This window comes from Ornithodoros turicata, chromosome 1 (genome assembly GCF_037126465.1).
Source record: "Ornithodoros turicata isolate Travis chromosome 1, ASM3712646v1, whole genome shotgun sequence".
Lineage (NCBI taxonomy): Eukaryota > Metazoa > Arthropoda > Arachnida > Ixodida > Argasidae > Ornithodoros > Ornithodoros turicata.
In genome coordinates this window covers 11343373-11371211 of record NC_088201.1, presented here as the reverse complement: position 1 = coordinate 11371211, position 27839 = coordinate 11343373, and the positions used below count along the sequence as shown (strand labels likewise).

The 27839-nt window shown below is 46.2% G+C and overlaps 1 protein-coding gene across 1 annotated transcript; it reads right to left on the bottom strand.

Annotated features, from left to right (window-relative positions):
- Positions 1 to 23: 23 nt before the first annotated feature.
- On the bottom strand, positions 24 to 27839 carry LOC135377471 (atrial natriuretic peptide-converting enzyme-like). Its single transcript, XM_064609889.1, has 17 exons — positions 27349 to 27839; positions 8832 to 8988; positions 7886 to 7915; positions 7693 to 7805; positions 7549 to 7619; positions 7288 to 7454; positions 6376 to 6717; positions 6213 to 6320; positions 6047 to 6139; positions 4752 to 4862; positions 4465 to 4660; positions 4278 to 4364; positions 4117 to 4175; positions 2960 to 3137; positions 1488 to 1732; positions 688 to 815; positions 24 to 627 (listed from the first exon to the last, which is right to left on the bottom strand). Exons 1-17 carry the CDS (start codon positions 27415 to 27417, stop codon positions 451 to 453), a joined length of 2331 nt encoding a protein of 776 aa, XP_064465959.1. The 5' UTR covers positions 27418 to 27839; the 3' UTR covers positions 24 to 450.

Genomic DNA, 27839 nt, shown 5'->3' with positions numbered 1-27839 from the left:
AAACTCTAAGCAGAGTCCAGAGCATGTCATTAGTTGATCCATCAGTGACACCTCTATACTCTGAGAAAACATGCATTTCTAAATTTGTAAAAAAGTCAAATGCAAAATGATACGAATTTCTTCTTGGAAGTATGCAAGCTCTAGGTGGAATATAATTTCCTACAGCCCTGCCTCTATGCCAGAGTACCCTCTTGCCACCAGTGCAGATGTGTGTCCCCCCTATGTACATACACTATCTGTGCTTAAAGTTATGAACAGGCTGCACAAGACTAGATGTGGTATGAATGAAGTTATGTGCATCTGTACAGGTTTACGTGTGTGTGTGTGTGTGCTGTGTGCAGTCTTGTGCAGCAGAGGACTCAATGCCATGAAGGAGTCGAAAAGTTCTTGGAATGTTGAAACACCTGGGCTGCTGCCGATATACCAGGAATTATCAGATTTGTTTGAAGACTAGGATGACTTCTTGTTTCCTACAACAGTTGAAATCCACTGCAGATGAGACGATATGGTGTGAAACTGCTGCGGGATAGGGCGATCAGTGCATGTGTTTGCTGTACTCCCTACTCCAAACAGGTACCAGCGATCGCCTCTCCAACACATTAGGGGCCGCCCTGGCAAGGATTCGTGCTGAAAAATAGAGTGCACATTCACAATCCGTGCTGCAGGTGTAGCGGCTCTAAAACTGACCATGCATATTGAATTGTGACTGCCGTCCAGCTGACTGCCACAAATGGTACTACCCGTTCCTGGGTGGCTTGAGTTATGACATTCCGTAAATGTGACAATCTCGAGGTTTAGCTGCTCCATCTGGTCACCTGTGTTACAAATAGAAATTTTTAAGCAAATACTCTTAAGTGTACCCTTTGTACATCAATGTGTTAAATCCTTGCTATAGCGATGGCCAATATCCACTAGTACTTCATTGTAGGCTACATCGAAGTGCAAAATAATCTCGAGAAACTTTTAGGCGAGAAACTCGTAAGCTATATAGCTACAAAAACCATAAGGCACAGGAGTGTATCGAACTTTCGAAATTGATCATAATCCCCTGTTCTACGAAGCTTCGAGACTGTCTTACGCAAAAGGCAGTTTGGCCAGGTTCAAGAACACACAACTGTATCACGTAGTAGGAGATAAAATGCAAAAGGGTAATACTTGCTGGGTACATGCTGGGTGTGCATTTTGAAAGGCAGTATAACCTGTGGTGGACCTAGTGACCGCCATTGGTTCGCACGATTTCGGCAATTTTTTAATCACTCCCGTTCTTGGAATTTAATAATTTGAGGATTGTGAGAGCTCTCTGAAACACATTCTAGCATTGTCCACGAAATTTGATATGTGGTAGTTCATCTGTATCTGCACGCTAGCATTAGTGTCAGCCCGTGCTTTCCTGCAAACTGTGTTAGCACAAGATCTATGGTGTATAGAAAGAGAAAGGTCTAGAACAAGCTACAATTCTGCTTAACAGTAGAGATTTAGATCCTTACCTTTCAAGTCATAGCCAAGCGTAACGCATGTTTCTCCTACAGATGCTCTTTGGTTTGGCGCTGGCAGGCAGCTGGGCCTAATATAGTGGGACTCGCTGATTTCGCTTTCTATACGCACCAGGGATAGATGAGCATTCAGCATAGGTGAGTGAACAATCTGAATGACCTTCAGGTAGAGGTCAAATGGTGACGTGGAGAGTTTCCTAACGGAGCCAAGGCGAACTGTCCATCCTTGAGCATCTTGGCTGTGCGTATGAAAACATTTTAAAAAGTTTTATTAAGTTACTTGCCATCGATAGCCATATTTTTAAAGACGAAACAGTCCAGAGAAGCCTTATCACTCTCTCTGTGCCATGAGGTAGCAAAAATTATGTTTCAACGCTTCCTCCGGATATTGTTCCTATATGTCCGGAATGGTCAAGTGCGTTATTATGTAACTATGACAGCTTTGTGAGGAATAAAGTAACGAAGCCAATGCAGATGGAGGAAGGCAAAGACAAGGATGACCTGGACTGCCTCTTTATGATGCACTTTGCAATTCGGCATGCATGGACAAGCTGAGTCACCGTGCATCTTAACATGTTTACATCAGCATAAATATTTGAAAAGTTAAAGCTGATTTTGATCTATCATATGCTAGGAATAAATAAGTTCATGTATTGAAGTAAGAACAAAATTTTCTACAATAACCGATGAGGTAGCAGTAATGGTGTGCATGTACATAGAGGGTGGGTCACGTAACGTGTCATTTGACCTTTGTAAAAAACAAAACAAAAAAAAACGGCTCAACAGAAAATTATGGGGTTAGTGGCTACCTTCCGGGCATTCAATTTGCCACCTACTAAAATTACTTTTAATTGAAATAAATTATTTTTTTTAAATTGAACTCGGAAATTTACCTAGTCAATGTAACGTTTTTCTTGCTAAATCAGATAGACCATGGTTGACTTAACCAAACCCACCGCAAAATACGTTACGTAGTATGGCAGATACCCCAGGAGGAGGGGAGCAGAGAACTCCATTTTCCAGTGAAAGTAAGGGGAGACTGTTTCCCTCATTCCTGTGTCTCCGTTGCTTTGCTTGTTTTACTTGTTTTTAACTTGGAGGACTCAGGACCCCCAGGAAGATAAAATAAATCTCGTTGAGGAAAGAAGTCTTTGTGATACGTGTCTTCTTGTCAGCCCTTTGTACCGGGCCAATGAGAGCTTCACGTGTCATCCACATTGTGTAACGAGTGGGGTATCGCAAGATATTTCACAACCCTGGCTCAAGCTGCCCTTGCGCCATTAAACTCTGAATCAGCATCATCATCACCAACAACGCTGTCATCCTAAACCGGCCCGAGAGGTGTCTTTTGACTCAATTGCACCCACACTGCCTATAACGAATGGTCTCTGCAAGTTCTGCTGTACAAATTGTGTGCTAACAGACATAACAATTATAATCATGTAAATATGGCAACAGACATTTACCTTTCAAAACAAACACTTGATGTCAAGAGCCATCTGTTGTTTATAAGTGTGCCATCGCAGAAGTGCTTGTTGTTCTTCTGTAACATGACGTGCCATGGCCATTCTCCATGACGTCCTGGCTTTGTTAGGTACGTGGTTGTGAGATTCTGAGGAGGGGTAGCAGTGGACTTTCCACATTCTGAAAACATGTTAAAATGTTGTATATTTATTTATGCGAGTGCCTCAAGTGCCCGCAATGGCATTACATGAGGGGGAACAGGGTTACATAAATATGTCGCTGAAAATGTCTGCATCGGCATGATAACATACGTATGATACAAACGAAGCAAAATACACAGAATATGTATACACCAAATGGACAGAAAAATGTGAATGGCTATATATTAATACAATGAAAGAATACAGGGCCAGTTCACTACGAAACTTGTTAAAAATTGTTTATGCAGATCAGACGATGTTGCTGACAGTCCTTACAGGCAGGCTATTCCACTGACACCCACAAGTAGAGCCCTGCACCATCCGCGGATATCCGTGGATATCCGCAAGATACTTGCGGATTCGGATGAAAATTAAGAACTTTCTGCGGTGTGCGGATCGGATGCGGATCGGATGCGGATACGAAGGCAGCGGATCGGCAGCGGATCGGATGCGGATATACCGCGTGCTGTAATTTTTCCACCAGCAATTTATTTGTATTGCGCTGCGACAGCGAGCGCATGCTCGGGTTCATCTTTGACCATGCACGGCCAAGACGGGAGAAAAGGCATTCTGGCGTCTCGAACCGCGCGAGCACCGACGAGGTAGCTTTCCAGAAGTCTCTCCATAACGCGTTTGTTGTAATGTTTACCTTTGCTTGTCGTCGTGAGTCGTTCCGTGACAGCATGGAGTCATCCGAAATTATACCAACATATGCTTCCGGCGGTCTTTACGCGTCCTTCGAAACGTGCGGATTTTGGGGATCGGATGCGGACGGTGCGTTTTGGTCAGCGGATCGGATGCGGATGTAAACTGTTGTGTGTGCTGCGGATGCGGATCGGATGTGGATAACGGTTGCGCGGATGCGGGTCGGATGCGGATGCCAAAAATCTCATCCGCGCAGGGCTCTACCCACAAGTACTTAAAGCATGCGTTCAAAGAGTGTAGTACCAGCTCTATACCTTGAATACTGCAGTGTAGGTATACAACAAGCTTTGTGCGGCATTCAGAAGGCGTAAACCTAAAAGGGAAACAGGAAAGTAAAAAAAAAAGATTTGTTTGTCAACAACAAACTCATCAACATTCAGTCAACAACAGTAAGTCAACTGGCTGAGAGACACACCTTAGTCCAGGTGATTGTGGATCGACTATCTGGAGGTATCCGTCACTACTGTTTCCATCTTGATGCAGTTCCATTCTCGATGGAGGTCTAGAAATTTTACAGGGAACATTTTTGTTTTGTTTTTGTTCATATGCTGTCTCATCGATTGTTTAGCATCTAAATGAAAACTTGATTCTATTCTACACACCCTAAATTCAGGATAGAACACGCTGTTGTAGCAAGATTTTTTAGTATAACATCACGGCGAAATAATGGCAATGTTGAATTGAAGTCATCCATGCAGATTTTTTTGTATTTTCCCTTCTCATTTGCCATGAGGTAGCCCTGATGAGGATGCAGTAATGGTGATGTGCTGATGATGTCCGAGTTCGATGCCAGAGTTACTGAAACATAACTTGCAACCTCAGTATGAGGGAATCATGGCTATGCAGTTGGTCTCAAAGCAAGAGAGATTTGCTATATCGCAGCACTTACAGCAATTCTGCTCATCAGCTCCGTTTGTGCAGTCCAGCCTTGAGTCACACCTTTGAGTAATGTCGATACACTGTCTGTCTCCACAGTGTAGAAGCCCTGCTCCGCAGTGATCTACAGTAGAGGAGATATCCGTATTAAGCCGCACAGCACAGGAGGTAGTGCAGAAAGCAGCCCATAAGCGGTGTGTAAAGTTTCCACCACATATTCTGAAGTGTGAAGAATCTACACGTCTCGTACGATTCTCAAACTCTGCGTGTGCGACACACATTACAAATTGTTTGTCAATGAAAAAGAAATTTGAGAAATCAACTTTTACATATGTTAACGTTACTGAATCTTATGATGCAAAATATTTTTGTTGGACGGTGTCTTATAGTTGCGTAATTCAATCTACAGAAACGCCCCGAAAAATCAGCAATCGGCGGCGCAACGTGGGAGGCGCGGCCTGACCCAACGCCACCTAGATACAGAAGAGGCCTGCTTAATAACTCCTCTCACTCCTTCGCACGTAGACATATAAAGTCCGCCAATCGCAGCAGCCAGCCAAGATGTCAGCCAATCGCCACGGACGATTTTGAAACACAGCCGCAGACTTTCTGTGGCAACCAGTGGTTGCCCATGCCGCTGATGGCGGCCTCGATTTCCATAGTTACGGCCGCTGAAGGCAACGTCTTCATTGGCATAATTGTTACCTCACGTCACTCAAGCGATCACGCTTTGTCTCTAGGTGGTGTTGCTTGACCCCGCTGCCGTGACCTCGAGAGAAGATGAGCTCTCATTTGTGACTGACAATTTGTTGGCTACGGATCCGGCGCGGAGCTGACCACGTTCGCTTGGGTACAGCCGGATGACGTCGCTCCACGAGCCACCTGGTTTTGCAGGGGCGGATTTAAGGGAGGGGGGGGCGACCGCCCCCCCATACGGTTGTGTTCTCTATGTAAAAACCCTATCTCCTGGATGATGCTGTTCCGCAAAGCACGAAATTTCCTTAAGACCCCCCCCCCCCCCCATGACAGACCCTTAAATCCGCCCCTGCCTAGTTTGCGCTTCTCTCGTCGTCATGGGTCCATCCATCCATCGGAGCGAGGTCAGCGAGCGCCTCACTCGGATGGGATGCTCAGAAGGCATACGAAAGCTTCTAAAGCGCGTGCTAATCAAGGAACTCACGCGCACGCTACATGTCAGCTACGCTCGTTATTCTTATGTAAAACGCGCGTTGTACACAATGGAAAACGAAAATGGAAAATGTACACTGCTCCTTTGATCTGTCGCGTGTACATGTTGGGAGAACTTACCGCAGGACGTTTCGTCCGAAAAATCTGGACAATCGACAACGCCATCACATATCCTGACGGTCTTCCCTCTCGCCTTGAGTTCATTGGCACATCCTGAAATTGGCGAGCACATTTTTATCTTCTACACCTCGTCTTGGGTGTACAACAACGGAAAGAGAAAACCTACCGGGCTTTGTCTTACAGCTGTTTTTCCCGTTGTAGAGTGGGAATTTGTTGCAGTCAATCTTTCCGACGAGAGTCTTCGGCAAGAGTTTCCGACACGCGCTCCAAAATTCTACAGAAACTTGAGAATGTAGTACAGACCTTTACCATACCAGAACGTTACTTACCTTCACAGAAGTCTCTGCATGGCGTCACCATCTCGTTGTCCACACATTCGGGTTGCAGTAACTGGCAGACAAACTCTGCAGCAAGTGGGTAACACTCGGAGTCGACGAGCTGCCGGTAAGCGACCAGGTCTTTGTAAACTTCTTTGGGTGTGTTGTGGCCAACAGCATTGGGGTAAGACGTCAAGTTGTAGGGCAATCCTCGGCAGTGGTCGATAGATAGAGGTTCGCATCGACGCGGAGGTATGACGACCGGTTCTTGCGTCGTGAGTCCTGCCAGGTAGCCGGGGTACTGCCTTTTGGGAGTCCACTGTTCGGCCAAAGGATCGGTGATAAGCCTTCTCTCTGCGCAAGGAAAGGGTAAAACAAAGCCATCAGTGAAACGAGAGCAGCAAGTCTGGCTGATTGGTATGTACTAAACAACATGGTAGCACGCCAAACAGCACACGAGGAACAGCGAACGACGAGAATGGGAGAAGCGCTTATCCCCTTCTCGTCATTCCTGTTCCTCGTGTACTGTTTGGCGCGCTACCATGTTGCTTAGCTCATTAGTGAAAATTAGGGTTTAGTGCTTCGGTTTCAGTTCGTTTACAATCGTTATACACGACAAAAACGACTTTCGTGTCCACAGCAGGTTGAGCTCGAGGTCAGGCCTGCATGTCCAGGTACAGTCAGGTGAGCGCGCGATGGAACGGAACAATACACTATGATTTATCCAGACCAGACCTCCCTTCGACAGCCCTCTCCCTTCCTTTCCTGTCCATCCCATACTGAGGGGCCTTTGTTATTTAAGCTTCAGTCGGCAATGATACAACTTGAACTGATCCCCACCTCCGTGCTTGCGATTCTGGATAAACCACTGTACAGGTGAACAAGCACAACTCAAAAAGGTAGCAGCACGGTAAGTCCAAATACCTTGAACTGTGATCGACTCCGGGTCAATCTTGAGACCGTCGAAAATTCCCATTTTGCCCCGCAGAACTTCGTCCGTGAATACGAAGTATAGGTCGCCGGCATCGACGTATTTCCGATTCGGAGCGAAGTGGACGTTGAAATGCACCGTTAGCTCTCGGTTGTGTCTCCTGCGTATCGAGGGTTGGCAGAAAACAGTCAGAAATCGAAGCTTATCTCCAAGACGACGTGCAGGCTTTGCATTGAACATAATAAACCTCTTACTTATTGAATGCGATAATTTCCGATTTCTTAAACCCAGACTGATAAGTGCTGGCATTGAAGAGCTGATCCAGCTGCAAGGAATGTGGAAGTACTGTCTTAGTAAACGTAGGAATCTTTCACGCTGCTCCCGCTTTTCCCCCGTACCTTAACTTTGTAAAAGTCAGCCTTCATGATGAAATCATCAGTGATGCTGTTCACTAGGTTTTCGCTAAACTTGTCTCCTTCGGTCACAGTGAATGCCCCTTTGTAAACGCGCTCTGGAAGAACAGTCGAGAGACAAGTAAACAACCTGTACCTGCTATACAACTGTTATTCTAGCAGTGCGTGCTGCACTCACCTGTTGTACGTTGTCCTTCGAGGAACTGAACTGAAAAGAAGCAAGATGATTGTACGGTGTAAAATTACAGGGTAAATCAAGTTACAGTTCGCAATATAAATCTAACGGCGATTCAAAAAAAAAAAGTGTTTAGCATCCTAGCTACCGTATTGAACATTTCTTACGACTACAGAAAGAAAATTAATTTTAAAAAAATTGAAATTTTCTTGAAAACAAGAGCGACAAGTAAATACAAGGAAAACATAGCCCCAATTACACCACAGGGTTGAAAACGAACTACGGACTGCGGGGACCAGATTTCGCGCCTGTGAAGTCGTTTTTTCCGCATTAACGCGCTACTTGCAGCGAAGCGCGCTTCAAGGGCGCGTTTGGTGCCGAAAACCAACCGACATTAATTCACTGTTGTTGCGGTCAGTTTCAAATCCCTTCACCGTATTGTTCTCCTAAACAATGTTTTACTAACGTAAGCGAATATGCGCACTGCGGAGAGCAATAAAAAACATCGGGTACAATGTATTTCGAAGTATTCCGCCGGCATATAGATATTACTGTGTATTCACACGAGCGACATCCTCACGGAAGATTCTAGTGGAAGAAAAAGCAAAAACACTGCTCACAGAGACGAAGTTCTGTCCCGTGTTATGTGAGCATTCACACGGTGCGTAATATCGGGAGTGGCGTACTGCGCACCTAGCAGACGACACTTCGCAGACGACACCGTCAGCGTCTTTCCTGTCGTCTGCTACAGAATATCTTTTGACTGTGTTGCAGGATATTCCCCACGGTTAGCAGAGTGTACGTGAACACTGGACGTTGAGCGCTTGCGCTCAGAAGACTATGACGCTTTTCGCGTCTTCCGCTTCTGCAGGGAATGTCGCTCGTGTGAATACACGGTTAGTGCCACCCACCCTTCTTCCCATTTTGAGAGATGTGGAATTCAACTCACTGCCGTAGTAGATTCCCGCGGCGGCTCCAAGCGTGACGAATATGACAGCCAGAGTGACGCAAAGGCAGGTGGACAACGTACAGCCTTCCCTCCGTGTGAATGTGATCTCGTGCTGGTTGCCCATGCACGGTGGTGGCATGTGCTTCATTGGAGGGTACTGGCAGAGAAAGAAAGGGGGAAAAGTTAAAGTACCCGCGTTGTAGGTAGATCACTTTTGAACGACGGCAGCACTTGAGTTTCGTCTTCACAATACAGATTTCTAGGCGATTTTTACGATGTTTTTTGCAACTCTGGAACGCATTAGTAAAGAGGAATTTATCGGCACAACAGAACATCGGGGGGCACCTGACTTCCCGTACGTGCTTTTAGAGATCAGGCTATAGATTACAACCGGACATTAAAATACTAAATATAGACTACTAAAATAACGTTTTAACGTCTCAGTCTCGTTCTGGTCGAGTTATGTGCAACAGCTTTTTTCTCTTGTACCTGTGCGAGATTGCATGCTCTCTCGCAGTTTATCCCCGTTTATGTGCAACATTGTCAGGAGAATTGCCCATTGCGATATAAAGATCAGGCGCATTGACTGATAAGTCGGATTCGGTACAATTTCCTGTCGTGTTGAACGTCCTGGTGTGATGCGTTCGAACTGCTTATAGGCGACGAAAGAATGAAAGTGCCGTTTTTATAACGCGAAAAGAAACGATGCCGGAGATATAAAGACGGTGTCTGCCCCGCCCTGGTAACGAGCAGGTGTAATTGAAAACATCGACGGTAGCACCGAATCAGTTATGCGCTTTGTTTAAAAAATAAATCAATAAAAAATACAATCAGTATCGGGGTCAGCGCAAGACATAAACAATGGTGTTTGCGGAGACAAACCGAATGGCAGATTCGTCGTCCCCTCCCACCATGACTGGATAGCCGTTGACAGGTTATTGTCTTGTTACAGAAAGCTCGGGAGAAAGCAGAAGGCCTCGTTCGATGACATGAGACGGGCAAACCCGGGCAACCGGCAATACAGGCTCCTTGTGGAGGTACACCCTTACGAATATTGGTTAATTATTAGCCGAAGTAATTGAATATGCGTAACGGGAAACAAAAGTACACGTTTGCGTACGAACCCGTCGACGTGGGCACTGCTATGACTGGCATGGCAGTTCTACCCACGGTACCTGGACACCACTACCGCGAATGTCAACTGTGTACTGTATGCCTCGCTTGTCTCTTGCAAGTTTCATCTGCTACTCGTCTGGCGCGGAAAAGGAAAATAGTCTCCTGTTTATCCTTCGTACGCTATAATTGTGCGTTTAAAATACTTTTCCTCCATTCCTTCCAGTGCCGTTACCGCTTACGTATAATACAGCCACGGCGAGTCTCGCTTCACATTGTTCCAGCCGTTTCATTCAATTGACGCGTTGCATCAGTCAACTGAAGGCCCGTACTCTGCGTCTAACAGAGATGGTAAAAAAAAAAAAATTGTTACTCTTTAAATATGACTTCGAAAACTAGTTTGTCCAGCCAGAGTGGTGTTAGCCTTGGCTAGACGCGCTTCCCGGTATGAGATGAGCAATCAGGAACCTGGATCGGTGCCGCAGATGAGCCTGATGGCCTTGTTTCAACATTATCTGCAGCTTTTAAATCTTTTTGGTTTTTTAAGCGTTCAAAGGAGCATTTACAACCGGAATAACGGTTGTGTTTGTAACTTGGTATTTCGCCATTTGCGGGACGAATGGATGTATTCCTCGGGGCATTTCTTCGCACGTAAAAATAACCAGTGCCTCAAAGCCGAGCGTATATCGTTGAACCCGATATCAAATTTAATCTTTTCCCCCTTCGTTTGTCGTCCTGCTGGTCATTGAACTGACATACTCATTAACTGAGAAAGATAAATTAACCGTGAACTACATATATTACTCATTAACGTAGAAAGGTAATATGGACTACGTATCATTCTGCCTACGCGGGTTCTCTTCTGTAGTTTGCGTCGGTTGCATTATAGTTCCAGGACAAACGCTCGGAATAGGTATACGCCGAAATAAGCTAAACGGACACTGTGTTAGCCTGCTACTTCTCCAAGTTTCAACTTCATTTCTTCGATCACGTTGTACGAGTAATTTTGTCTACGCGTATTTCTGGTTCGAAATTATAAACCGCCTTCCTCAAGCGGGCGCTTTTGTTGAACCAGCGCGGGTCATTAGTTATTTGATTTGCGACCCCTTTTTTAGCGAGGACGCTTTGAAAGCTTTATAACTCGAACGTTTTCCTTCCGTGAACGTTTTCCTCTCACACACCGGGGGAAGTGCAGAGGTATATTAACCTAAATGAGCCGCATGGGGAGCGTGCGAATTTTCTGCCGAAGAAGCGCTTGCCGTACCAATTCGTTTACGGTACAATAGAATGGCGCCTGGCGAAGCAGTGGACTACCTCCAAGTGGGAGGTCTCCGTGAATTGCACGAAGATACACTTAGCCGGGTGCTGTGCGCTTCATGAATTGCCCCGAAGGTCAGGTGGCAGAAGGAATTGCAAGCGGTGTTTATAAACTTCAAAGACGTGTTCTCGCGGTGCTGCGGTTAAACATTGCTGGAGTAAGATTGCCTCACCGTTCACAACAAAATCGCTCTCCGCTTTCAAATTGGCACGGCAACTCGCATCTCGCTATACACTTGTCGCGCAGGGCTGCGTCATTAATGCTGTATATTGACTCCCGTATGTGCTTCCTCGGGACACTTTAACTCTTTCCGTCGGAAGTTCCTTGTTGTGTGCAAACATGTGTACTGCGAATGGACAGTAAATACAGTGAACCCTCGTTATTATGACCATGGTCGTTCCCGAAAAATTTGGTCATAATGCGGAATTGTCATATTAACGGGGGAGATTTTCAGAGGTTTCACAGCATTGTTCCCCAAGAGTATGGTCGTAAAGTGCGTGTGTCAGATTATCGGGGGTCATATTAACGAGGGTTCACTGTAACTGGTTTTAGGTCGAGAACGTATAGGTCATCACTAAGCGAGTTAAATTGGCAAGGTGTAACATTTGGCGCATTGCTTCCCTGTACCTAATTGAAGGAATCTGCAACATGAAACAAAGACTGCGTCAGTCCTGAGAATCTCGACCGGTTTCTCAGGAAATACTGTGACACCCGTAGGAGTTTCACTTCATTCTTGTTCGATAGTCTCTGAGAAACTGAATTGAAAAAGAACACACGTAAATATCTTCAGAGCCCCGTTATCCGTCGTCTGCATCAGGTTCTCATGATGTGCGACCACATTGTACGCATTCAAACTCACGCATGTCATATTGCTCGAGCTATTCAGCGTTGCCGATACCGTGGCTTTAGCACCTATGGAGACGGAAGCACATGGACCAGATTCATTGCTGAAGCCTATACGCTAAGGTATGCATACGTCTGGGACGTTCCACCTTCCGTATATTGTATGCGAATAGGGGCCATATTGTCCGGATGGCAAAGGTGAAATGAAAATCCGGTTTCGCTTCGCAGAGCATCTCTTCTGGTACTCCTTGACCCTCGTGAATCAGGTCAGCGAGAGCACTATACCCGAAGATGACGGCTTCACTCGACGCCTGACCGTTTTTCTCCGCTCCTGTCACCGATCAAATGGTGCAGAGCAGCAGGCTCTCGCCGTCTCGTCGAGATATATACGGAATCGAGACGGCCTGGTGCTAATTCTATTGAGATCGTCATCTCTCCTCTTTGCCGTGCTATTTTTTATCCGAACCTCGTTATGAGTCATCTAATGGTGGTGCCTGTTGTCGTACATTGCGCAGGTAAATATAAACAATTAGAAATTTGAAAGGAGTTTGCGATCACGCCCTTGCCAGAAGATAGTGAGCTCCTTTCTTAACCCTTTCATGTTTTTTTAAGCCACTACTAGCCAAGTGTTTTAACATGAGCATCTCAAGTTTTTAACTAGGTTCATCACATTACCTTGTTGTTTGGCGCATTATAGCCCTAGTAGCTTTTGCGCCAAAAAAACCCAAATCATCATCATCATCTTGGCCGGAAGATAGCCCCGCGGCTTCGTCTATACAGGGAGGTGCCTTAGCAATCTGGCTCTGCCCTGTCGCGATGGATTCCTTTTTGTGTGAAGAGCTTAAAAAATAACTTCCAAGTTGAGTTTACCTAACAACGTGGTTGCTCGACAATGTTTACGAACATATTTCTAAAAGTCCCGTCAATTCCGTCGTGCAGTGGAGCCGCAGGTACAGCCCAAGAGGAAGCCTGCAAGCGCCACGTCTGAGCGTGATACCGGAGCTGCTCCTTTTCGGTTTTCGATGCGACGGCCAAGATAATGCTACTTTTGTATCTACTGAAGTTCAAGTGCGTAACAAAAGAAAAAATGGACGAGAGTGTACTATAAAGAAGCATGAATCAGAAGACTGGGCGTGGCGGCAGATGCAAGGTGCTTTTCGGAGCAAGGAAATGATCCGTTCCGGTGAATCGGGCCGAGAGTTGAGAGGGCGTGGTCCATCGTGCGATTTGCCTCTATTTGCGGGCCCAAATACTTTGGAGTTTAAGGCGTTCCTCGCAAGCGCGAACAAACGTAAGGTCTGTATAGACAAACTGTGTATACGATGAGGTCGTGTCGCCGGTTTTATACGGCTGGATTGGCAAGGATCAGCGGAAAGCTCTCTTTGCGCACGTCATGGCGGGTTTTTGTTACAATGTAAGTATACTGATTCGTAGAATAACGGTGCTGAGAGCTCGCTTCTCTGTTTCGATACACGGAAAGTCGTGTATGCTGTGCGGCCTTAGGAGTGCATCAATTCGCAGGGCCTTTCTTTTTGAGCCCAGCCTTCTTCTTATTCCCAGTGATCAGGAAGAAGTAATACCGGACAACCTTCATTGTATTGATCGCCTGACCACCGTAGCATGTTCACTTCGGTCATCCATCGCAGTTCATACAACGACGTCGCATAAAATCTGCTTGGGTATTAAACCTACACATCTTCGGTCATATAGGCTTCCTGGTATATGTAGATCCTCGCAACCGATATCAAGACGTAACAAAATAATACCAGCCGGCGTATAGCAGAAACATAATAAGGGCCTTGCGTGTCGGCGCCTCGTGATGTGAAGAACTGGAGGTAGTTACGGTGTCACTGGCGACCCGATCGGCAAAAACCCGGTAGGAGAAATCCGCCAGGTGAGGGGCGATATCCGTGATTGAATGGCGTGAGCAGCGCTTCTTTGCCAACAATCGCTGGAACGGGGTCGACTGTACGGTTCCGGCTGTCGGACTTCCGCTGTCCGCCGCATCCTTGCCCAGGGGTTCTCATTAGTCTCCGCCGTTGTGACGCTTTAATTGGTCATCAGCGACACTTTGGCCGGTAATATATCTTGGAGCTGATGGTACTCGACACGGACGTTTTCGTTCGTAGCGGTATTCATATTGTAATGGCGGCTGTTGCCGAAGATGCTATCGCGTAGGCGAGCGTGAAAAGGCGTTTTGACGGTCACCGTTCTGTGGGTCCGGTCCTTGAACCTATGTAACTCTAGGATGTAATCATGCTATGGGAAAAGCAGTGATGGCCAGTAGTTAACTACATGTAGTTAAACTAGTAGTTAAACTACCTGATTGTAGTTAAAAAGTAGTTATCAACTACTTGCAGAAATGTAGTGTGCAACTACTAGTTAAACTACTATTTCGAGTAGTTGACTACAGTAGTTAGGTTACTGCAGACGCCAACTACTTCCGATTTTGCCGCAAGCTTTACCGCATGACTGTGCTTCCGACTTTTACCTTGAGCTACTTGTTTGATGAGAACGGAGGTGCAGAGCAATTGTGTCATGCATGTGTACTAAATTTTCACTTTTATCACTGCTTGTGATTCATATTTAGGGGTCTAAGAACGCTATAGAATGGGATTGGTGTTGATGGACAACGTTAAGTAGTTATAGATGTAGTTAAACTACACTGCAGTAGTTAAAGAAGTAGTTTTAACTACCTCCACTGAAAAGTAGTTGAACTACTAGTTAAACTACTCCATCGCAAAGTAGTTAGTAGTTATAGTTAAACTACTGTAGAAGTAGTTAGTGGCCATCACTGGGGAAAAGTATTGCGAGTAGATTGGTGAGTGGTCTTCGAGGCCAAAGAACAGGTGGAATTGTTTGACTGTGATACTAATTTGATGACACATTTAATTCACTGGGTTCCTTCCTTTGATGTACGAGTATATTCGATCTTTCCGCGCTTTATGGGTAAGTTCGTAAATGTCTTCGACTTACTTTTCAGGTTCGGTATTCTTTTTTTTTTTTTTTTTTTTTTCGAAAACAGTTCATGATGTGTCCATTGGTTGGCGCAGCTCAATTCAGTCAGTAGTTTCGCGCGTATTTTTACTTAAATTACGTACATTTGTCTTGTACGTAGTTTATACTCGCAAGTGCATGTAAGCGTATTTGATATTTTGTGTCATACACCATGGCTATTCTTATCAGTATTCCAAAATTTCAATATAATGCACAATAGCTGATGCAGCCACCACTCAACGTTCTGATTCGCCATCCTCTAATACGCAACAGATAACATAGTCCTTATACAATATTACCTGTGCGGGCGGGAGCAATCAAACGATATAGGATATGAAAGTTACCAGGTAACTGTTAGAGAACTGCGATATGTCATTGTATATGACGACTAAACAAGTTTATTTCGAGATGATGAATGGGGAGTTTAATCGTCAGAGGGGCGATATACTCCACCCCGTTGCTGCAGTGGGGATGTGGGAAATGACATAATGAGCCCCTTCACAATAGTACGGCGACTACGAGTGGCCTTTGGATGATGATTTTTTGGAAAGATTGGTTATTCATTTTCATACACTTTACTTTGCAACGTGGATTTCGAATATATAGTTTGTATCGGGTATCCCGCTATCGGTGCACAACGTATAGAAGTTGCAGAATTTTGAAATGCATCTGTACCACGAACCACGAAAATACCATTTATATAGCGTTGGGTCGCACCCGGTAGGTGTCTCCTCAGGGACATTTCGTCCGACTATGGCATATGGTACGGCGCCCGTAGCACCTCTTCGGTATCCCTTGTGAGGCTATAGCTATATGCTGACGACTCTCTAAAGCATGGTATAGTTAGAGTCTAATTACGGATCGAAAACTCTGACTTTGCTTCTACGGGGTAATTAGGACCACTTTGATATCCTGGGTGAATTAATCTTTCTTTTCTCAGTGCAGCTTAGGGCCCTAATAGCCATTCAGCAGGAAGCGTTTCCACGGCTTCTGTATCAGCTATGCAGGCAGTGCGGGGCGAGATCATTTCCTGGTTCACATAATTTATTTGCTCTGTCTTTTGTTACAGTGCAAGCACCGCTCGTGATCTGGTGTGTCCCATATAGAACAAGGTTCGGTTTTGCTTTGGGGTGTTCTGCTCGCTAAAAATGCTGCACCATGCACACAGCAAGACGTCTGACGTGACGTCATTCTTTGTTACACTATATCAGTCACATCGCCACACAGCGACAACCTAAGTAGTACGTATTGTTATCGCCATGCGAAACACATACACCGCACTGTCCACCGTGTAACGTGAAGTCACGCGAACTGCCTGCCGAAATAATGCCCCCACAACGACAACCCTGCAACGTCATTTCGCTGCAACTATTGGCTAGGTTTGTATCAGGTTAAACTGAAAATAATGACTCAGGTAGCCAAACTGTTCAAACCTCATTTGTACGTGTGCAGATGTTGTTGCTCACCTGCACAAGCTGTCTGGCGAACTTATGGCGAAACGTTTCGTCGAAAATTTGACCAAATGAAGCGAGAGTTGCGCTAGGGAGATCACTTCTGACTATATACATACAACCGAAAAGCGTGACCTTCCAATTAATGAAAGCGTACAAGAATAAGCCCACAAGGTATCGAACCTAAGATGTAAGATGTGTCGACACACAAAAAATGTCAGGAGTGCACATAACACACCAGCTTCGAGTACACACATTTTCCATGTTCATGTTCAACACTCCATAATGCACAATCTGGCTTGACATTCAGTTGAATAACCTCATCAGCGACAATTGTGCATGAATGTTCGCGCACTGCCCTGGTGCGCTCGATCACCTTGCAGGAGGTTAGCTGAAGTTCGCTGAGTAAAACATCCAGGACATTGTTGGGCCGTACCTCTATAGATGTACGTACGTAACCAAAGCGAGCTCCATACCTCCTTGTGACCCTTCTAGAGTTGTTTCGACTGCTTCACGAAAGCTGAACTCTCCTTCCTTCTTCGGGCGTTGTTCTCTCTCTCCTTACGCGGATGACTCTTTTGGGCTCTTCCGAGTGCTCCTCGAGCGCCGAGCAAACCTTCCACGAATGACTCTTCGGACGTTACTGGGAGTACTTCACGAAAGCCGAGCAAACCTTCCACGAACGACTCTTCGGACGTTACTGGGAGTACTTCACGAAAGCCGAACCCGCCTTTCGCGGTCGACGCTGCCGTCTTCCTTTCGGACGCTTTAGGAACGCCGAAAAACCGTTCCAGGTCTGATTTTCTTGGCAAATCTGGGAGTGCCCCACGAAAGCCGATCTCGCGTTTCACAGATGACTCTTTGGTCGTGTTGTCGGCCGATCCAGAGTGGCCTTCCGCCGCCTCCCTCTGACAGACATCTGTCACGGCTCCGATACCTTCCTGTGTGTATTCAAAGTGGTCCATGATGGAATGCCAGGACTCCTCGACGCATGACCAGTTGTTTTCCATTCTTTCGGTTTGCCTTCACCACTTCCTATATTTTCTTCTAGCTGAATCGGCTGAGATGCTGAACAGTTTGCCAGTATAGGCCTAACGGGGCGTTCGAACTGCTTACTATGGCTTAGAGACGCACGCATGCACGCGTTTCCCTCAGAGCACGCGGGCCGTGTGCTCATCTACTTCGACATCTTTCAAGCTCACTGTGTTCCAATTAAACTGTGTAACTTTATATGGATGGTTTTAATCGCGATTGAGCCTTAAAATAAAAATACGGATTTCATGGATTTTCTTCAACTTGTTAGTCGAAACCCCGAGCGAAAAAACCCCCGATATAGAGAGCACGGACAAGACACGACACGTTCTCAAACACATGTCCTTGTGCTGCAGTCTCGGGTTTTTCTTCCTTGGCAATGTACTAGCTCGCCTGCGCCCTATAATACTTCTGCCGTTGTCCGTAGAATTTGCGGATACTGCGACCACACGCACGTTCTGCGAAAACAATCAGACTCTGAGCTTCGGCTATTTTCCCCTTCTGTACATGTATTTTACTGGCGTTGCACTGGACTTTCAGTGGTGAGTCTCTCACCCTGACGGGAGGATATCACGTTCTACGTGGCCTTCTGACGCCGCCCACTCAATCGTCGTCCACCAGCGCACTGCTGAAGAGGTCCAGCAAGGCTGAAACAGCCGTCCAGTGCTGGTGTGGCGACGGTTGGGACTTGTTAACACTTTTAATTGCTTGTTTTGTGTGAAGTGCATTAACGGCTAAAAAATGTCCACCCAGCTGGATGATGCATCTGGGGATTGTACAAGACTTGCAACGCGTCAGCGATGAGGTAACAGTGTTTGTTAACACAAGGTAATGAAACTCCGTCGCAAGAGGATGATGCAAGAGCTGTATGTTACTTTACACATGTAACAGTACAGAACCTCGCGGAGACAAAAGCTTTCTTTCATCCTGCTTCTTTGTTGCTCGAATACTGACACCCAGGTGCACAAATTTGCCTGAGATGCTCGTAATTGGACAATTCGCCCGCGAGAAAATGTCCCAGTTTTCACCAAACTCTCGGAAAGCGACGAGGTGCGCTGAGCAGCTTGCCAGTCCTTAGCGAGGCGTGTGCGTGAGGGTCTAGGTCATGCACCTCCGTGGCTTTTCGTTTCCTACACAGGCGCCTGAACAGCTACAAAGAAATGGGCGATCGCAACCAAGCATGCCGCAGCACGCAACAAAAGCAACTAGCAGGCGGACGTAGTAAGATTCTGGGCTGTCTGTCTTTGGGCTCTTGACGAACCGTGATGTGGTTTACAAGGACCGCGGCAGGTCTGCACCGGGTCAAAAGGAGGGCTCTCTCTCTCTCTCTCTAAAAATGGAAGAAACTCTTTTGTTGCTAGTCCAAGTTTATCATCTACCATAAATGTGCTTCCCTTCCGAAATGTTCGTTCGGTCGCTTACCGCTCAAAGTTTGGGTTCACGTATCGCGATAGACTCCGTAAAGTTATGGCATGCTGTGTGTGCTGCTCTTTGTTGCATCTCTGACGTTTAGAAATGAAGGATGCGCGAATGCGAACTGGAAAGGGTTATTCAGAAGTATGGGAAGCTTTGATGAGCTTAGCAAGTTTAACGCGGTATGAACATAGACATACACTAAGAACAAGGACAGACCAAGAAGCTATAGGGGATGTGGATGGAGAGTCGCATTATATCTCTTCGGAAGATACCATTCGACAATATCCCTTCACGCCCTCTTCCTGGTCTGTCCTTGTTCTTCTGACCATACCTCTTTGAATTTGCTCAGCTTGACCATAACTCGAAGTGCTGGTTTTCGGATTTATCCGAAATACTCCACCTTTGAGGGCTCGAGTAATCCCGAGCTCAGCAAGAAAAGGGACAGAATGGTGGATCTCCTGGCCCCGCTGATCGGTGCACCGGTGTTTTACTTAACAATGCATGAAGCATCTGTTTAATGCGGGTGATATCCATCCTTGCCTAGGGTTATATACCACGACAATGGAGTCGCTGCACATAGGATGTCCCAAAGGGGTCTGAGCACATAAGCAGTGAGGTCATACATCACGGTCTAGATTTGACGGAACTTTGGACTGTGGAAAACATGTTCCCGAGCTATTTCCTTCGCAGCGATACGTTCGGGAGGCCAATATAATATTTTCCATTTGTCTTAGTGCGACTATAGTGCAACTATAGTGCAACTTAGTGCGAACTACCGTGTCGCCAACGTGTGGCGAAATAAGCATGTCGAAAATCCGTTTGTTTTACAAAAAATCACTGGGAGTGATTGGGCTATACATATGCTCTAGGTCAACAAACTGAAAGGGCATTTGAACTATGCGGCAACTGAAAGTATTTGATTAAAATGGGTGTGCTGCACCGCCGCTTCGCGCAACTTCAGTTAAGAAAGGTGTTCTGACGAGTTCTTGGAAAGCGATGGCTAGGTTGATATGCCCTCCTCGTATCGTCAGCGAAGTCGTGCACACGTCTGCCGCCATGCGCTTTTCAGTACGAAATAACATTTATAAGTCACTTATTTGCTGCCGCCTCCGAAAACGTGACAACGGCTCATCACCAGATCCGCACGCACCCTCAAGCACCTTCGCATCATTGCGTGTTAAGCATAGCGTCCCGCAACGTGCGATCTCGCGTATTCGTGCTCGGTATTTGGAACGGAAAGAAGCGGTAAGAGCGCCAAGTCGTAGAAGCTTGCAAAAGAAAATCAATCGCCCGAGGGCAGAGGTTTAGCTTAGCATGTCTGGAAGACACGACGGAATAATAGTTAACGGCGTCTTCGGTCTCCGGACGCACAACGACACGCTTATTTAACTGTGATTATGATCACGGGACTTAATTTCCTCGGTAGGGTCACTGGTCTCTTGCGGCACGTCCGATTCCGATGGTGTCGGTTCTGAATAATTTCTTCTCTTGGGATGGGGGTTTATTTGCTCCGAAGGATCCTCAGGACGCGGCGAATATTGTAGTTTTGTATTGGACAGGGCGAAATTGTGCTTTGGCATCATTGTCGATCTCTGCTCTGTCTTCATTTTGCAGGAGGAAGGAATTGCGAGGAGGAAGATGCATAAGCTTCGTCGCCGTCCTCACTCATGGAGCCTGTTGCTTGCTCGTGACGCTGGTCCTTCAGACTAATCTCTTCGCGTTTGACTTCGTATATTTGTTAAATCCCATTATCCACAACAATGTCTTTGTTTTTTCCTTCTCTTTTCTTTTTCTTTTTCTACTCACAATTAAAAGCACGAACTCTTTTCACTAGAGAAACTTGACACGGCGGGCCGACCTCTCGTTCCCCTTCTACCAAGCCTACTCTCGCCACGGGTCATGATCTCTGCCGACAAGAACACTAAATTAAACGTAAACGTTGTCATGCTGCTTGCCTTCACAAGCAAGTAGTCGCGACATGAAAGGAAAATGAAAAAGACAAAAAAAAAAAAGAAGAAGGAGAAGGACGAGGAAGAAAACTGCATAGTCGTCCTATACGCATATCCCTACGTACATGCATACGCACTTGTTGTTCATGCCTTAGACATCATACGCCATATATATGTCATAAGTACGTGCGGCTGGGCCTTACTCCCCACCACTACCACACAGACATAGTTTGTCCTGTTTGTCCTGGCCAATCTCCCTTAGTGGCTTACGGCCGCCATCTCATTGGTAGAAGAAGAAGAACTCGTCCATCGCCTATTATTTTCTCTGTTCTCGTGGATCATCGCTTCTTACCAATCAGGCACCACAGGACATGTAGACGGTCAAGACAGTTACGTTACAGCATCTCATCGCGGATTACTCGAAAAACATTCATTACCGTATTAACCACGGCAAATGTGACACAGGTCTTCGTTAACGAGAGCACGTCGCATATCGTGCGCGGCGTATAACGCGTACGAGTCAATGAATGCGGCAGGTGTCTCAAAAAGTCGACCTCAATTTTTCCCTTTGGCAGCTTGTGTAATACAATAGCGAGCTTTAAAAGCAGCGGCCGGTCCGCTCGACTAACGTTTACCAACCCCGGAAGAAACACCTGCTGCACCTTGGTATTGGTGGGACCCCGTCACGCCTGCAGGTCGTCTGTGTCAGGTCCGAGGACGATATCGCCCATCTATCGCGCGTCGTCCTAATGAAATGGGTTTGTGTGTGGACGAGAAGGCCCCGTTTGTCTCATGAGCGGAGGAGTGAACGGCGTCACGACACCGTAGCGGGCTCACAAACAAGGCAGTGGGTGAAAAGGTCGCTCGTTTCATTTTATAGCCTTCCGAGATATGAGAAGGCGGTTCGGTCGTGGCGAGGAGTGCTTTCGTTGTTCTTGAAGGTCAGGGGCCTCGTTCAACGCCCATTAACACCCTTGACGGCCAGCGCTATAGTTGGCGATTGTGAAGACGTCAACCATATTATGGACTCATCGCGTGACAGTGCTGGGCGCGCCATAGAGAGAAGTGTACTTTGAGGGTCAACAGCCCCTCCAAGCAGCACAATGTGCTGAAAGTGTGAGTGCACAGGGGTGAACACATAGATCAAGGTTGTTTTCTTCCTGGGCTGCTCTGCGAAGGGAAGCACCACACTGATTAGCCATCTGCCAGCCACCCCCATGTACTTGAACTTGCAGTACATTGTACTTGGGTCCCCTCCGGTGGAGAGGTTCAATGATTTGGATTTATTACTAATGACGAACAAATCGGGAGGGTGCAAGTGAGCTGTTGGAACGGTGAGAGCGGCAACATTTCCTTGAGTCTGAGAAAGGACAACACACAGATGGAACACGGAACGAAGTGGACCACACTGGACTCAAACCAGCAATCTGCATGGCTGGTTTGCTGGTTTGTGTCCCGTGTCGTTCACTTCGTTCCGTGTTCCATCCGTGTTTTGTCCTTCCTCAGACTCAAGGAAATGTTGCCGCCCTCATCATTATTACTAATGTTGCGACATCGAGATTACGTGAGCACAAGTACGCATGTAATCTCGGTGTCACAGCATATAGTATGCCAGAGAGAACTCCCTCTGGTATACAAGCAATACAATATGTGTGTGTCTCGTTTCACAGTATTCCTGAATCCTCCGATATTTTCTCTTCGTGATCAGCAACCTGTCAGTTCGGCGTCGAGTCATTACTTCGTTGCGAAGCAGCTATGGATATGAGTCAAAGAGCAAGAGCAAGGCTATAGTCTATTGACAACGTCTCTAACGCTTTTCTGCCTTCTGCTGGGGGTTTTGTGTGTGTGTGTGTGTGACTTTGACCAGTCTGAACTCTCAAAAAAACGGTGACTGTATAGAGACCACGGTGAGTTATATGTGCGCGTCAGCGTCACCTTTTACCTGTCACACATCCGGGAGAGCGAAATTTCGTAAGTGGACTTTTGATTCTATTAATATTGAAAAAGCGAACCAATAATTACTTATCACGCTTTATTGGGTCATCGTTCACTGTGAGCACAGTGGTTACGAAAGCACTGTCACGCTGTGAACAAACTTTCGCTCTTCTTCACCTACAAAGTACAGACACCATAACTTGGGAGAAGTTGGAGATCTGGGCTTCATGGCGCCGTGTGCGCCGTACCGGGAACCGGCGCGCGGGAGGTCGCGCTCTACTAACGGCTACGACACTGCTAACACCTCGACCGGAATATATTCGGCTCTGAGCATGAAATGGGTAGACGTAGAACCACGCAGTTGTGATTTTCAAAAGAGCTACTCGTGGGAGAATGATGGCGGATGTTGTGGTTGCCTTCGGCTTCTCCGCGGGGCATTACCTCTGAAGTGAAAAAGAAAGACAGAGGCAGAGAGAGAAAAAGAAGCCTAGGAAGAGGGAGGGAGTGAAAAAGAAAGAGAGAGAGAGAATGAAGTCTAGGAGGGAGAAAATACCTGTTCATTTACGAAAACTTGGATTTTGTTTTTCTCTCTGTTTTCTATTTGCGTCATTGAAGGGTCCCCCCAAGATCTGGAGCAGCAGACCACTGTTGGGTATCACCTACCTCCAATCCAATTTTCCGTAAATAAGGAAGGGATTTCCTCCTCTTTTTTTTTTTTTTTTCTACAATCAAACCCAAACTTATGGATACGCTCAATGGTATGGATATAATGCAAACGCTCTATATGGATAATAGCATCGTATCTCGACGTACAATAACGAACTCATACCTGTGAACGCAGTTTTATCGCGACTTTACCATCCGACATTTCGGAAGGCGCCATAAACATAACGTACGTTATGTAGCACCACACGATTTTAGCATTCCCTGCTTATTCCGTTATCATCTTCCGCCACCAAATAAGTCACCAAATAAGCTTGTTTAGTGACTTGTACCGCCCATCTACCTGCGCCCTATGATCGGCGTGGTCGCTCTTTATGACGTCATAATCGTTATTCCTCTGACGTTATCAATAAGCCTCTTTCTATTGACGTTTCTAAGCCATCACCTCAGTGTTACGATGATGATGCAGCTGGCGTGTTACTTGCATGATGCGCACAATGGTCCTGAGAAAAAAACGAAAACGGAATCGTTTCTAGCCCACGCCATATGATGACACACAATCAAGACGTTTCGTAGTGTCCCTTTAAGCTTCCATCGAAACCGGTTTCGTGAGAGTAAGCCCTCTCGCGGAACTTGCAATTCGATATCGATGCATTGTTGTAGTAACAAATAATTACATCCGCTTTTGAATGAAAACTAATAGAGAGTGTATAGTCGACGAAAGGTGACATCGGCAAGTAGCGCGTGAGAATGGGTTCAGATATGCACCGCTTATTCGAGCGCAACGGGCACGTATATTACACAGTGAGTGGCCCGCCGTTTTCCAATTGTCCGCATCACGAGTTTTCATAGAACTGCATCACAGTCTCACTGTATTTGTTTTTGTCAATTTACATACAGCGTGCGGCACGAAACGTGTCATTTGACCAGTATAAAAGAACGGCTCGACAGAAAAAATATGGGGTAAGCGGCTGCCTTCCGGCCATTCAACTTGCCACCTATTACAAATATTTTTGACGACTTCTAATTGAAATAAATTATTTTTTTAATTGAGCGTGGAAATTTGCCTAATCAATGTAACGTTTGATACCCCTGTCACACGGGCAGTCTTCAATGATCATTGAAACCAATTGTCATTGAAAATGCGTGTAGCGCCACCTTGCGTGTCACGTGTCAACCTGTCGGGGAACATTGAATCCAATACTCTTTGGGAAGTTGACACGTCACACGCTTGGTGTCGCTACACGCATTTTCAATGATCATTGAAGACTGCCCGTGTGACAGGGGTATTAGAACTCATTGTATCTGAAGAAAAAGAACAGATTTCTGATGACAATACCCTAAGTAGAATTTCAATTTCAAGTAGAATTGTCGCAGGACCAAAGGGGTATTACTCGCCAAATCAGATAGACCGTGGTTGAATTAGCCAAACCCGTGCAACTCACTCCTACACTGATGTTCAGTACGTGAGTAATGCATGCATACTTCACAGAGAAGTGAAAAGACAGTAAAACAGTAAAGGGTGACGTCTCTCTCTCTCTCTCTGTTTCCCCCCCTCCTAACCATAGCGGGAATGAAAGGAATACAGTGCAGATATCCACTCAGATTACACGACATTACCTCTCTCTCTCTCTCCTTTTTTATTTGTGTGTTAGCACCGCGAAGCAACTGGTGCTATGGGCGGCGTACAGACGTGGACTGATGGCAGGAAAGATTGAGAGATAGAGGGTTAGTATGGGCGTCCTGGGCCGACTTCAGAAGGAACTGTGCCCCCCTCCCTGTGAATCCGTCTGGAAAGTCTGCGAGCAAACCCAGGAATACCTGAGACAGCACAGACGGTGGTATAGGATTCACCTTCCTGTCTTCGACATGACCTTAGAAGTAGTACCACCTACGAGCGAATGCTGTGCATCCACTCGGTCATGTCGCGCCCTCCGGACGTTATCGATTGATCGCGTGACTTCGAACTGCAGCGTCGCGATCGCCTTGACCGTGCTCCTTCCATGAGAGAGAGATGCCATATCCTTGTCGAGTGTGTATTGTGGGAACTGCCATCGAAAGCCGTTGTGAGATGAGAACGTGCGATGCAAGACAATTAGCCTTATCCGTTCTCACGAGGAACGCGACCGATTACAAGGGTCACCGAAACGATCCCCCAGACGGTCGCCTATATATAAAATGGCCCCAATATATACACGGCGGCCATATAAGTACCATTCGTGGATTCCCTCCCGTGGTGCATTTCCCTTCGCATTTGCATATATGTAGCAACCGTCTGCGTCGTTCCATAGCGTGAGGACGTTATCGTATATTAGAAAGTATTCGAGTCAGTGGCGTGTCCCTAGTTATTGTTACACTGCAGATGCCAAGTCTGTGGCGGCGTTTTCTTTTCTTTTCTTTTTTCGAGCTTTAAAATTGCGGTAGAGGATACACCGTGAGCCTTGTACATTGCTCGTCGAGATTCTTTATCGCTGCGTTTGTCATCAGATCACAATAATAATCATTTCGAGAGTAATACAGTCAACCCTCGATTTATGAACCTTCGATTTATGAATTCCCTGGTTTTATGAACACGAGCACAGGGAACCAGACTTTTTCCATTCATTTTTCCCTCGTTTTATGAACCTCGATATTCGAATAATGAACGGAATTTCTGGGAACCAACTAGGAGTTGCCCAGCGTTTTTGCCCTCAATTTATGAACGGATCGTTCCGAGGTCAACAGAAACCTTCAAACGGATAATTCCGTGGTCTTATGAATGACGTCTGAACGGACAAAACGTTTTCCAGGTATTGCACCCTCGGTTCTTAACCCCTCGAAATCCGAACAACAAACGGGTTTCCCGGGGTCGCACAAGGTGCGACCAAGTGTTCCTGACCTCGGTGTATGAATAAGGTGGTCGCTGTCACCCGGAGATTAATAAACGGAGGTTTAAAATCCCGGAGGAAATCCGAGACCAGTCCAGTGCGAATGTGGTGACATCTCTTATTTCCAAGATTGACACAGCAGAAGGCATGGTCAAAAGCAAAATTACACAATATATGGCATTATAAACACAATCCCAACTCGGAAATACTGTTGCATTATTTGCTCGATAGTACTCAGTTAACTGAATTTCCGATTTATGAATCCCTCGATTTATGAACGATTTTTCGGGGAACCGAGGGTGTTCATAAATCGAGGGTTGACTGTACTACTATAGGGCGAAAGTTGTTAAGTGTCATTAAGCGGTTCTTGTTATTTCCGATTGATGTCACCGCCTTACGTGTTTTTGATATGCATGTACGCTCGTAGTTCGGTGTTATTGACCCGTTCGGCTTCACCAGGGGCAATGGGTGCGATAATCTCTTTTTCGAAACTTCGAAACTCTTTAAGCACATGGGCTTTGTGAAGTTTCTTTAAGGAAAATAGCGTATGAAACATTATATCGTCCTCACTTCGAAACCCAGAGGCTGTGAAAGGAACTGCGTTAGAACTACTTTCTAAACTGTTACAAATACGTCTGATGTGAGTTACGGAGATAGTTATGGAGGCCCGACGTTTTTGCAAGAATGCAGCTCTTCTCGAAATGATAATCAAATCAGACACAAATCGAGACGTGTGTACGCTGGAGTTAGAACACCGCGGACGAACCTTCATTAAACGAGCGGCGAAGTCCCGGGACGACCGATATTTAAAATGCAAATGCCGTTTCTCCACCGAATTAAGCTCTACGACTTGTGCGAGAAAATAAATGCAGATGATATTAAGGGTGTACGCGGTAGGAATTCTCGGAAACTTTCAAGCGAGAGGCACTTTACCTGAGATCCCATTACAAGAACGCCGGCCTTCCCAGAGGCTCCGAGCGAAGCGATGTCGACTTGTTGCATGTCGGCCCTGCTATGATACTAATGTTCGCCAGGTAAATTTCGCGGCGTTCCATTGTCGTGTCTGGAAACTTTCACTAAGGCAGTGCTGACGTGGGAACTTGGCGTCTAATTGCAGTAGATGTCGTCCACACCACGGCTATGGTTGGCCTGCCGACTATATAGGCGTCGGCGCCCGGAGATTCTCTCACAATTTGGGGCTAACCTTCACGCCGGTTCCCACGAGGACGAGCCTCGAAAAGTGACAGAGCAGGTGTTAGTCCGCCCACATTGCGTTGTTTTCTAATCTTCATTGGGACTCGGTGTGCTGCGCTGGCATGGCTGTCCAGGCTTTGGAAAACGACTTGTTGAGTGTGTGGGTGCCTCATTGCGACACGTAAGCACAGTGCTCCATGTTGCGTATCAAAAGAACTTGGCAAAAATAT